This window comes from Juglans regia, chromosome 11 (assembly GCF_001411555.2).
Source record: "Juglans regia cultivar Chandler chromosome 11, Walnut 2.0, whole genome shotgun sequence".
Lineage (NCBI taxonomy): Eukaryota > Viridiplantae > Streptophyta > Magnoliopsida > Fagales > Juglandaceae > Juglans > Juglans regia.
This window is the reverse complement of record NC_049911.1, coordinates 20,785,062-20,798,881: the sequence shown is the minus strand read 5'-3', so window position 1 is coordinate 20,798,881 and position 13,820 is coordinate 20,785,062. Positions and strand designations below refer to the sequence as shown.

Here is a 13,820-nt window from a genome sequence, read left to right as displayed (position 1 = left end):
CATTATAATATTTATTACTAAAAATAAAATCACTATAATATTTATGGGAACCACACATTTATCAACTACTTACTCAAAAGTCAACAACTCAACATACTTCACACATCCAAACAACTTAAAATACTCTCAATGGGACTCACAAACTCACTCCAATCTCTACTCATAACTATTCACAAACATTCTCAACATTTCTCAACACTTTTCAACACCCAAACGTACCCTAAGTGTTTCCATTTGAATTGAAACAGGGTTTTAAAGATATTTTCTCCCTTCCGTGGTGTTGTTCACCCGGTTTGTATACCTTATCGCCTCGGCTTGTACATAGATTTATGAATAATACTAGCCTGCCGCCTATTTGAGCCCTCTCCAAATTACCAAGCATGACTTGCTCCAAATTACCGCTCAATGTGGCATGCGCCACGTCGTCGATCCTCTCTCTCTCTTTCTCCCCCCTTTAATCCATACATTTTTTTTTCTTTTTTCCTTTTATAATATGCAATTCATTTTCTATTTCTGCCTAAGATTTTAATTTTTTGCATGTTTTTGTTTGATTTTTGAATCTGGAAGTAAAGATTTTTCCTTTGTTTCAAATTGGTGATCGAATCTTATGCGCTGCTTCGAGTTGGGCTCTGAGCTCCGATCAGAGTCGGAGTCAGAGGTCAGAAACAACAGTCGAAGCTCAGTCCTAGTCACTTTAAGAGGGAGAAAGAAAATAAAAGTTTGCATTTGAGGAAACATTCGACAAGAGTAAGCTGTGAACCCTAGCCACCATCTCACACATGCCCTCCCTCCCTCCTTGATGTCACCGACCACCATTTCCAATGCCATCTTCGGCAAAAGTCTGGTCCAATAGCTAATCACTTCCCTCATGAGTCACTCCACTCTGGGCAGCCTCCATCTCATACATGCCCTCCTTCACTCCCTCCCTCACGAGTCACTCCACGCCAAGCTCCCCCACCAGGTTGTAATTATGCTGACTTTTGATAAAATATTTTATTGAATTTCTTTCATAGTTTCTTGGTAAAGTTTGTTGGTGGCATCTATGTGCTCTAATATGGCTGACATTAACATGTTCTTTTGTCTCATTTAATTAAGTTATATTATGTTCTTTCGCATTTGTTGTTCTGCAATACATCTTCAAAAGAAAAATTCTGCAAATTTTCCCGAATATTCAAGTCCATCCATCCTTGATAGAAAAAACAAACACTTATAAAAAGCATCTTGAAAATTTATACATGAGAATATTCGATGTCTCAACAAATACAGAGAGCTTCCATATACATATAGACTTTCCAAGTTTCCATATACAAACAAACTTAGTTCTACTCATCGATTCTATTCATCATTTCATTGTTAACACTCATTGCTTCAATACATCGCCCCCATGCACTGCAACATGGTAGTGAAGATCATTTCCAGCCCAGCTTATGATGTCTAAATTAAAATTGTCAAAATCTGTAGAAAAACTAGAGCAGTCAAAACCATATTCCAGGAAGGAAACAAAATTGTTCAGAACAAAGCATAGAATGCATATGGTTAACTCAATTAGCATATAATTTTCTCCAAGCAAATGGATAAGAAATTAAAATACTTAAAACATAAGCCCAAAAATATTAATAAGAACATATAGTGTTAAGGAAACACATTTTTGGAGTAGCAGTGGAGATAACAACAAATACTTCACAAATAATGTTTTCCTCATTTTACATGTATTGCTTTAGTAAAGGCGGAAACTAATTGGGACGGCATTCCAAGATGCCATGGGCATCTCCACTTAAAATCTTCACTTCACCGAGCATCATTCATAAGTTAAAAAAATTAACTGCATCATGAGTTAATAAAATGAGAATAAACTGCCTATTCTAAAGTTAATAAAATTAATTGCTTTTGGTATGACCTAAGCACTATCCACCCAAAATCCCAGCAAAAACAGAGCAGAAGAAAAAGTTTTTGCCATGTGTTCTTGCAAATACAGAGCCTTCATCCAAATGACAACAATGCAAAAACAGAGCCTAAGGAATCATAAAAAAGTGACAAAAATGCTGCTCTTCAACACCGGTATTGGGATCCCTCCTCTCATCCTTCCCAGAAAGCCCCAACTACAATCACTATGAAACCAAAAAAAATTACCATCAAACACCCACCAACCGCCATCCCCCAAAGCCACCACAAACTCTCAACATATACAAGCAAAAATCTTTATCATCCTCGTTGCCATAAAAATCACAAAAAAATAAATAATAATAATTTGCAAATGGCAGTGAGTTCACTTACAAATCTACCGGACGACGAAGTGGAACTGCCAATGGTTGCTAGGGTCCTTTACTCCCATGACGACCAGGAGACTTTTTGGGCTGAGCAACTTTGAGGTTCGAGGAGATAAAAACTGGAAAATGCAATAGAAATTATCAGCGTCAAAATCCAGTTGAAAAACTGGAAATTGGAGATAACCCCTGCAGTGGCTAATGTTAGTCTGGTCAGTTCTCTCTTCACAACAAGGTTCTGCTAGGGTTTCTTTCTTCTCAACAAGTTCTGCTAGTCTTCACAAACTCGGTTTCGTGTTTTACTGTTTACCGCTCATTTTTTTTTTTTTTAATGAGAAATGATTTTTATAAGTCACAAATAAGATAAGTACAAATTCTATATAATTTTTATAAAAAAGTGAACTCTACCTTAACAAAGTATAAAAAAATTATTATTTATTAATGAGATTTACTATTTTACAAAAGACTTAAGACTTATTTATTAAAACTTATACTTAGCATTACTTTTTTTAATATATGTGACGTAGATACCACCTGACATGCCACGTCAGCAGTAAGATTGAGTGGGCAACCAACTCTCAAATTACTAAATTCATCTCAATTCAAAACTTCTTTATACGTGGAACCCACAACCTTTCTTAACTCAACACCTCTTTACACGCGAAACCCACAACTTTTTTCAACTTTTTATAGATACATCTAAATTCATCTTAATATCTAAACACATTTAAATTCATCTTAAGTGGGCCTTACAAAACTCACTCTACCATCTCAACTCACTATTATTTATAAAAAACTCAATTCATCTAAACTCAACTCAACATCTTGACGAGGCTTAATCATGTTGTTGTTGTCAAATAAGCGAATTGAAAGGTTGTGGCATGGAGCATTGTTGAGGCTGAGAATAAAGGTTATACCTCAAGAATACCTTTTGCCCGAGGTTCTTTGCAAATTGACCACTTATTTTTTGTATATAACAATCTTCTTTTCTGTAAGGCTAATTCCTTGGAATGGAGTAGGCTTTTTAGACTTCTTGAAACATATGAACATGCATTAGGCCAAAGATTGAATCTAGAAAAAACATCAATCTTCTTTAGAAGCAACACTAGTCAAGAAGTTTAGGATATTATCTTGGTCACAGTAAAGATTAGAGCTACAAAGTCTAATGAGAAATACTTGGGATTGCCTTCATATGTGGGTAGGCACAAATCAAAAGTCTTCAACTCAATATTGGACAAGATCAAAAGCAAGAAAAACAACTAGAAGGTGACATTCTTATCACAAGCAGGCAAGGAAATTCTTCTGAAATATGTTATTCAGGTCATTCCCACATATAGTATGGGCATTTTCAAGATTCCAAAGGCTATTTTGAAGGATATTTACATAATTATGTAGAAGTTCTGGTGGGGACAAGGGGAAGATAGATCAAATATCCATTGGTTGAATTGGCAGCAACTAGGCAAGGCAAAAAGTGCAAGTGGGCTTGGCTTTGGTGAATTTGAAAATTTTGACATTGCTTTGCTAGCTAAGTAGGGTTGGAGGCTAATTCAGAATCCAAAATCATTGGCTGCAATGGTCTTAAAGGCTAAATACTTCTTTCAAACAGATTTTCTGAATGCAAAAATGGGAAGCAATGCATCTCTTATACCGGAAAAGTTTTCTGGCAGCAAAATAGCTCTTGCAAGAAGGATTGATACGGAAAATAGAAAATGGAGAATTAGTGAAGATATGGCAAGACAAATGGATCCCTAAACCATCTTCTTTCAAAATTCAAACACCAGCAAGGATTTTGGATGAAAATGCATTGGTGAAAGAATTAATAGACAATGATACCAAGCATTTTAACTTGCCTCTGATAAAAGAACTGTTTTTTTATTCTGATGCAGAGGTAATAAGTAGGATTCCCATTAGCCATTGTAATAGTTCAGATAGGTTGACTTGGAGGTGTACTGCAGATTGTAAATTCTCAATTAAAAATGCTTACCATCTCCATGGGAGAATCATGGACTGGCAGGTTCCAAATGTTGTCAAGGTGTTTCTTTGGAGAGCAAGCCATGAGGCTCTACCTACAAAAATTAATTTGTTTAAAAGGAAGGTGTTGGATTCGCCTAAATGTCCCATTTGTATGGAAGAGTCTGAAACTATGGCAGATGCTTTGTGGAGTTGTAGATTAGCACATGATGTTTGGGGCATATGTTCAAGAAGACTACAAAAATGCATTGTTGAGGAGAAACCTTTCAAGGAACTACTTATATGCTTCTACTCATATTTGGACAAAGAGGAGCTAGAAAAGATTGCAATTATAGCTTATCAGGTCTAGAAAAGAAGAAATAGCTATGTTTTTTAAGAGAGATTTATGCCTCCTAACAAACTAGTGCACCTTTCACACCAGGTAATCAAGGACTACAAGAAATCATTGAAGAAGATCCCTTCTAGTGCAGGAACAATCTCCATAGCAGAAACATTGGCGTGCACCTCCTCCCAATACTTACAATATTAATTGGGATGCAACAATTGATAAAGTACAGTGCAAGGTGGGCATGGGAGTCATAGTGCGAAATTGGGAAGGTAAAGTCTTGGCTACACTGAGATCATCAAGGGAAATATATCCAAATGTTCAATTGGGTGAATCCATTGCAGCTCTTAAAGCCTATATTCTTTGTAATGAGTTAGGCTTGTAGCAATTGATACTTGAAGGAGATGCATTGACAGCGGTTAATGGAATCAAAAACTCAGAGGAGAAATGGAATTTAGTGGGGATGATCATTAGAGATGTCAAAAATTTGATGGGAAAGTTGGCTCATTGGTCTGTTAGGCATGTCCCTAGGAGCATTAATAATGTGGCTCATGTTTTTGCAAAGAATGCACTTGAACTCTCTGAGGAGAGAATCCAATTGGAGGATATTCATTCTTGTATACATTCTTTGATTAATAAGAATCAATAAAATCGGTTATTTTCTATAAAAAAAAAAAAAAGTCTATGTAAACATCATACTATTACTACTATACATAATCAAGTATAGAAATAAGTTAGACACTAGTATTTAAATAAGTCTAGTATAATAAGTTAATAACACATATACTAATGTACTAAAGTTTAATAACTTGTAATTGATTAGACACTGGAAAGTCTAGTATATAATTAAGTTAGAAATAAGTTAGACATTAGTGTAATAACATGTAATACTAATGTATAATAACATATAATTAGAAACTATAGTATAAGTCTTGTATAGAAATAAATTAGACATTAGAATAAATAACTAATAAGCCTAGTATAATAAGTTAATAACACATAATATCAATTTACTAATGTATAAATAACATGTAATTAGACACTAGAAATAATTTTAGTGTAGAATTAAGTTATAAATAAGTTTGACAGTAATATAATATAATAACATGTAATACTATAGTATAATAACATCTAATTACACACAAAATAATATGTAATACTATAGTATGATAACATGTAATTAGACACTATAGTATAAGTCTAGTATAAAAATAAATTAGATATTAGTATAGAAGTAAATTAATAGTGAATGATTTAATTTTAGTTTTTAATTTTTTTGAAAAATTGATATTTGAAAGCCCACAATTTTTTTTTAAATGGACTAAATATGAAGTTAAAAAAAGAAGCCCAAAACTAAAAGCCCAAATCCGACTCCGCTTTGACCAATCGGAGTCAAATCAAAGCCTACACACGTCAAAGTTCGGATTTGAACTCCAACAAAGTTGGAGTCAAAGTTGAAATCGGATTTAAGAAAATCTGACTCCGACTCATCAAGTGCTCGCCCCTACTTTGGATGTTGAGATGATTTCATCTTATCTTATCTCATCTTATCATATCTCAACATCCAAACACAACTCAAACATACACTTTTTAATTTCAAATTTTTAACTTTTTCATCTAATCATTATCTAATTATTACAATTTTTCTAAATTTTCAAACAAAATATAAAAAACAAATCAATTTTTTCAAATCTAAAAACAAAAGTAATATTAAAAAATTATATTCTAACAGTATTTTAACTTTATAATATTTTTATTCAATTTTTTTTCTCTCCTTTCCCAAAATTTCATAAAACATCATAACTGAAACTATTTTACTAGTATTCACAAACCATTTCATTAATATTCACAGACTTCTTATCTCATCTAATTCTCTGAGTATCCCTTTAGTGTTTGGGATTACAGTGGAAAATATAGATTATAACTTTATGGCTTATACCTTATAGTTTAACTAATAAGTTTTACTATTAAAAATGTATTTACTGTTTGGTAACTATATGCTTAAATTGATTAGAAAAAAAAAAACTATATGTTTAAAACAATTTCAAACATGTTATATTTGTTTGGGAATAAATAAAAGTGCTTTCTGAGGTAGAAATGAAAATTATTTGATTTTTTTCAAATATTATCATCATATCTTTAAAAGTTTGAAAGTTGTAATTATGTGAAAGTTGTATGAGTATTTTTGTCTATTGACAGTTTTTTTAAAATTCAAATTACGTTCCACATTATCTGAAAAAATACGTTTGAGGAAAAGTATCAAAACCGAAGTTCTTATTTGAGATTGAAACATATTTTAATATATAACAACCAAACAATCAAATTTTTTTCATTAAAGAGCTTTTAAAACTATTTAAATTCTTTTTAAGAATCTTAACACAATCTCAAACAGACACTTAGTCCTTTTGATATACATACTATGTTACTATTCTAAAAATCAAAGTCCTCATACTCCTACCAAAGATAAGGCAACAGAGATCTCCAACATTTTCCAAACTACAATCTACAATAGTGCACCTCTTTCTACTATAGTCTTCTTTATAGTAGACAAAACAACAGATTATCATAACATTCTAAATCCTTAAATCAACCATCTTAACACTCACCTATTTTTTATAGATGAGAGCCTCTTATTTTGCAAAAGAAATTCAATTGAATGGAGCATAATGTTTAGTCTCCTTAGAATTTATGAAGAAGCCTCAGGACAAAAATTGAATTTAGAGAAGACCTCAATCCAATTCAGTAAAAACACAGCCCAAGAAATTTAAGAATATATCTAAAGCATAGCTGGGGTATGATCTACAATACCTTATGAGAAATACCTTGGGTTACCAACTGTGGTGGGAAGAGCTTGAGAACAATCCTTTAGAAGTATATAGAGCAAATGAGGTTTAGCAGTCATAAGGTGAAAACACTATCCTAAGTTGGAAAGGAGATATTCATTAAAGTAGTGGTGCAGGCTCTCCCAACATATAGCATGAGTGTTTTTAAGTTGCTAAGTAGATTGCTCAGAAGCATGAATAATGTGATGCAAAATTTTTGATGGGGCCAACTAGAGAATGAGAAGAAGATTCATTGGGTATCATGGAGCACCCTGGGAAAGGCTTAATCAGAATGAGGTATAGGGTTTAGAGACTTGGAGAGTTTCAATCTTGTTATGCTTGCCAACCTAGGGTGGAGATTGCTTCAAAACCCTCGATCACTAGCCTCTCAAGTATTAAAAGTAAAGTACTATCAAGGCTCTTTTTTCTTGCGAGCTAAATTGGGTAATAAGCATTCTTATATATGGAGGAGCATACTTGGAGCCAGACCATTAGTCGAATCAGGCTCATATTAGAGGATAGGCAATGGTGATCAGGTTAATATATGGGAAGACAAATGAATCCTCAAGCTAGCACCAACTAAGACTCAAAGTTCTATTAAGATACTGGATAGTAAGGCCAAAGTCCAAGAGCTGATTGATCCAGGTGCAAAGATTTGGAGAACTGTTCTTGTGGAGAAAATTTTTCTAAAGGAAGAAGTTGAGGTGATAGCACATGTTCCTATTAGTTCTTCCAATAGCTCAGATAAACTAATTTGGAAGGGCACTTTAAATGGCTATTTCACTATTAAAAGTGCATATCACATGCACAAGAAAATTCAATTGGCAACAAAGGGTCTGGCTTAAAGCAACTATAATTTTCAGAGTGTGGAAACTTATATGGAAATTGCAGGTACCCCCAAGGGATAAGGTATTCATTTGGAGAGCTTGCCTTGATGCTTTACCTACTCAAGCTAATCTTTTTAAAAAGAAGATAGTGAAGCATCCAAAGTGTCCTATTTGCTCCAATGCAGATGAGACAATTGTTTTGGGAATGTGAATCAACAAATGATGTATGGGGTTAGTACTCAAAGAGGATCCAGAAGAGTCACTTCTCCAACAAGAATTTTTTGGAGCTGATAGAGTCTACGTCAACCATATTGGAAATTGAATTGATGTAGGAATTTGCAAGCATCAATTCAATTTCCAATGGTGGCTAGGAAAATTTAGCTGAGAATGAATGAACTCATCTTCAACACAGAGTTTAAACATCCCTACAGAGTGGTGAGGGATGCACAACAAACTCTAGCAATTATTTAAGATGCAAGTTTAGTAGTCTATGACCACTAGTCCAGGAAGTAGTACAGCAAATAAATGGGAACCTCCACCATTGAATTCTTATAAACTAAATTGGGATGCCGGAATAGAAAGGGCTTACTCCAAGATTGGAATATGTGTTATTGCTTGAGACTATGAAGGGAAGGTCATTGCTACACTGAGAATGAACAAGAGCCTCTTCCTAGATCCTCTATTGGTTGAATCATATGGGGCACTTCAAGCCACAATCTTTGGTTTAGAGCTGAGACTTAGAAAGGTTATTATTGAAGGTGACTCTCTACAAATTATTAAGGTTTTGAAGAATGAAGAAAATGCATGGACCGGATGTTTGTGACATATGCTAAAGATAACATGAGGAATTTTACCAAGTGGGAGGTTTCATCATGTTAGGAGGAATTCCAATCTAATAGCCCATGTATTGGCAAAAGACTCTTTAGTTATCTCTGATGTAATTGTAACCATGGAAGAGTATCTCCATGTATTTCATCCTTGTTATAGAGGAAGAGATCAATAAAGTTTCCTTTTAAAAAGAAAAAAAAAAAAAAAATTTCTTGGTACTTTATCATCCACGTATCAAGACCGGACCATTACTTTAGCCAATCACTTTCTTTTTTCATTGCATTGATACGGTATTGTATAAATTCTCTGATCACAAATAGATTATTTAAAAATAATCTCATAAATTTATGTAATTTTATGTGATTTATTGAATTATAAAGTTATTTTTATTATAAAATAAATTTAAAGAATTAAATAAAATCATGTCAATTTGTAAGATGATTTTTATGTAATTTTTTTGTAGTTATAACGCTTCTCATAATACAAATTTACCTTAATAAAAAATTATAGAGAATAAAGAGTTGAGATGAGATGATGATTAAAAGTTGAATAAAATATTATTTTTTAATAATATTATTATTATTTTATAATTTAAAAAAATTAAATTATTTATTATATATTAAAATCTGAGAAAATTATAATAATTAAATATGATAAAACGGAAGAATTTTGTATCAAGGCCTAATGAGCAATTTTGAATAGAACATCTTTTCACTCACTGTGTCACCGTCTCAATGAAATCGTTCGTCTCCGACTCTGCAATAAGGTTTCGATCCCTCTCCTTTGTCCTTCTTTCTAGCTTATGCAATGGGTTGCTAGGAAAGCGAAGGAAAATTTACCAACGTAAATGCTTTTTCGGTCTTTGCAGGAATTTTGGTTGGGATATTTGTAATGGGTTTAGCTTTGTCTTTTGCTGCTGCCGATTTCTGTGCAATTAATTGCGCATCTTTTCTGGGATTTCTGAATTAATTATTTTAACCTCTGTTTGGAGGCTGAGAAACCTGATGGAAAGAAATGAAAATGAGAATAATGGTTTAATTCTATGCTTTATACTCTTTTGATGAGTAAAGATTTAAAAAAAAAAAAAAAACTGAGAAAAAAACCTAGGCTTTTTGCTCAGGTACGGTGGGTTATTGCTTTTTGTAATGGTCCATTGTGCTATTGTGCTTAATAAGGGGTTTCGTTCAGGAACTATTCATGATAACATTTTCACCCTCTACTTACATGCCAAACCAAAATCTTGTAAATAAACATAAAAAACTCCATAATTACAATAAAATGCCTGAATTGACAGCTCCTATTATATGCTGATAATGGTTGTGGTTAGCTCATTTGTGTATGTGTGGTGTGAGAGCTGCTGAGAAGATGGATTGCATGCTTTAGTTTGTCTATTGTTGCAAATACCTTGAAGAAACAGCAATCAGAGGGGAAGTAGCTATCGAGTAGGTTTCTCATAATTGTTCACGACTTCTCTGTACACTATGTTTAGTAGCTCTGCTTGCCAAAACTTTATTCATATATTAAAAATTCGAACTTGACAAATCATATGAATCTTGAGAAATCTGAAGTCTGATTCACTACTTGCATGATGTAATCTGTTGATGATAAACTGAGAAGATATTATGCCAAGTTCTCATGATTACGTGTTTCCAGAAATGAACTTTTATGACACCTGTTTAATAGGACTTTTCTATTAGTTTGTTATAGAACGATTTGTTTTATTTCTATGCATTTTCTACGCATTGTGTATCTGTGAATTATTTCGTACTGTAGTTGATTTTTCCAGAGTCACTTCTTTGTGACTATTTTACTTCTTTTTTCTCAGGAGTAAATTTATGACATCCACCTCATGATGGAGGTGTTGAAAATTGCAGTACTCTTTTTAGGAGCTTTTGTTGTCACTATTGCACTTTCATATGGAGTATCTGTGTCATGTATGATGGTGTATGATGAAGGTGGTGTTTCTGCCGTGTTACAGTCTCCCGAATGTTCTAGGTGGATTCTCTCTTCTGGTTACCCTCGAAATCAGACTGTGAACTGCCAGGCTGCCACATTTCAGGGAAGTAGAGAATACCAAGAGGATCGTTTATTATGTGATCTTCATATGAAAATTCCGCTTCTCGGTACTCTCTCTATCTCTCTCTATAAGTAAATGTAAGACTTTACTGATAGTAATAGGCATAGCCCAAGTATGTAGGAAGTGTACACAGAATACACCTAATAACCACTAACCACTAGAGATGGGTACAAGCAAATTATGGAAGCTGTCCTCATTACAAACAATGACAGAAGCCCAGGAAAATAGTGTGGCAAAAAAGAATCTCCGGAGGGGAATGCCAGTTGAGGACTGGTGTTTTAGGACTGGTATTATGGATTTTACTGATGGAGCAAGTACTGTAATAGAGGAAGAACTCTCTCTCTCTCAAGTTTCCATATTTTAGGACTGGTATTGTGGATTTTACTTACAAATCTTAAATGTGTGACATGAAATTGTATTGTCTACTGAAGTTTGGGGAAAAAAAAAACCATAGAGAGAGAGTGAAAATTTGTATAATAAACTAAATTTTCATTTACTGTTCCTTTGTTTATCTAAGTAAGATTTCATTTCTTCAAGAAACTCTGTTGTAGGCGCACCAATTTTCAAACTATCAAAAACAAATTGTGATAGTTACATTGACGCAATATACAGTTGAAGCTTGACTTGGTTGCAGGAAAAACTGGGCTTGAGGAATTTACAATTGGTCTTGTGGCAGTATTTGATGGTCATGGCGGTAATGAAGCTAGTGAGATGGCTTCTAAACTTCTTTTGGATTACTTTTACATGCATGCTGTGTTCAACTCATACAAGCTAATGACACAGTACAGGGGAGTTCTACCTGTAACTGAGGATGATATTACGCAGTTGGAAATACTAAGAGAAGCATTATTAAACACAATCCATGAAGTCGATTTTAAATTTTCTCAGGCAAGTAAAAATTAACTACTTTTAGTTCTGTGTTCTTTAAACTATTTTTCTTCATGTATTAATCTATTTTGCATTGTATACATTCAGGACGCTTTTGAAAAGAAGCTTTTCTCAGGTTCCACAGCTACCATAGCTCTTCTTGTTGATGGGAAGATTTTAATTGCCAATGTTGGTGACTCAAAGGCCCTCCTATGCACAGAGAATATTCAGTCTGGTCAGCGAACTAGCTCCTGATATATTTTTTTTTAATAATATGAATCCTTTTATTAGGGGCATTCTAAGATAAATGACCCAAATTAGTGCGGATTAAGTTTTAGATGACTTGGGTTTAGTTGTATCCATTAGATATGTGCTAAAATAATAAAGAATGCTTGTTGTTTGATGCTTCTACATGAAGTATGACTTCATTAAGCAGTCGTTTGTATGTTAAACATATTAATGCACAAATTTCACCACTAACTTTACTGTGCTTTACCTAGTAGCTGATTGTCTGATTGTTTAAATGAAAATGACAGGTAATTTGACAGCCAATCTTTCAGCTATTGAGCTGACAGAAGATCATCATCCGGATAGAGATGATGAACGAGCTCGAATTCAAGCAGCTGGTGGTTCGATTATTGGGTTGGGTGTTCCTCGAGTCAATGGTATACTCGCTGTGTCCCGATCCATTGGTGATGTGTATCTAAAGAGGTGAGTTTTGAAATCTCAAATGACAACTGAATTTTCCCCTGCTCTCTCTCTAGTCAATCTTTTGTTCGTTGATCCATTTTGCATTCCAGCATGAATTTGTATGACCAAAATAGAAGAAGTCCCAACTTTTACCTTGTTTAGAGATCACTGTGACTTATGGAATATATTTTACATGTTACGTTTAGCCATTATCGTCCAATTATTTATGAGAGAGCTTCTTTCTCTCTCTCTTTTTGTCTTTTTTTTTGTTTGGGTGGTCAGATATGGTGTTACAGCTGTGCCTGAGGTGACTGGCTGGCAACCTCTAAATGTCAATAATAGATATTTGGTGGTATCATCTGATGGAACTTTTGAAAGCTTGACACCGGAAGAACTATGTGCTCTTATACATGATTCAGGTTCTTGCTTGGCTTCATCCTCATTGGCCGAATGCATAGTCGAGACAGCATTCGAGAAAGGTAGCATGGATAACTTGTCGGTTATTGTAGTTCCACTATTTTGATTTTCTATGAACCTTTAAGGGAGAAAGATATGAGAATTCGATAGTTGGCTTTAGTAAAATTGTAGTCATACCTATGTACAGTCATTATTTTATACTAGTTTTGTAGCATCAGGTGCACGTTTCCTCCATTTTATCAAATGGAACATGACAGCTCTGAACTTCAATTACCTTTGCTTCCATGATCTGTGATTGATCATAATTCTTGAAGACACTACACTGGAATGTTGAGAAAACTTACCTTTTGGAAATTTTCATGAGAAGTTTTTTTTTGGGGAGTGTAGTTCCAAATGCATATGTACATACATAAATATCCACAAAGAACACTTCTATACTCATAAAAAAAGAAATTTACACTATTTTCACCTGCATCGGATTAGCTACATCTTAGCTAAAATGGTTTTGAGCTACACTGTGTCAGGAAATATATATTGGACACAATGGCATAGCGAAACATTATAATGTCATTATTTTTTCTCTCTTAGTTGCATCTCTCTCCTGTCACTTTTTGTTCCTTGCGTAGCTGAACCTATTTATTCTCTTCTTTTCTACTCACCCAGCTCTCTCCCACTTTTGCCACAACCAACCACGGCACCATCTTAACTGACAATGACACCGCCAAGCAGGAG

General features: G+C 34.0%; 1 protein-coding gene across 5 annotated transcripts; it reads left to right on the top strand.

Moving 5' to 3' along the window:
• Positions 1 to 9,710: 9,710 nt before the first annotated feature.
• LOC109018702 (probable protein phosphatase 2C 51) lies at positions 9,711 to 13,322 on the top strand. 5 transcript variants are annotated; one of them, XM_035683106.1, is made up of 7 exons: positions 9,725 to 9,803; positions 10,365 to 10,479; positions 10,863 to 11,160; positions 11,749 to 12,002; positions 12,090 to 12,216; positions 12,518 to 12,692; positions 12,954 to 13,322. In XM_035683106.1, exons 3-7 carry the CDS (start codon positions 10,887 to 10,889, stop codon positions 13,192 to 13,194), a joined length of 1,071 nt encoding a protein of 356 aa, XP_035538999.1. In that variant the 5' UTR covers positions 9,725 to 9,803; positions 10,365 to 10,479; positions 10,863 to 10,886; the 3' UTR covers positions 13,195 to 13,322. The 5 variants fall into 5 exon arrangements, with proteins under 5 accessions (XP_018856400.1, XP_035538999.1, XP_035539000.1 ...); XM_019000855.2 differs by lacking the exon at positions 10,365 to 10,479 and having other exon boundaries at positions 9,711 to 9,803; XM_035683107.1 differs by lacking the exon at positions 10,365 to 10,479 and having other exon boundaries at positions 11,791 to 12,002.
• Positions 13,323 to 13,820: the final 498 nt, after the last annotated feature.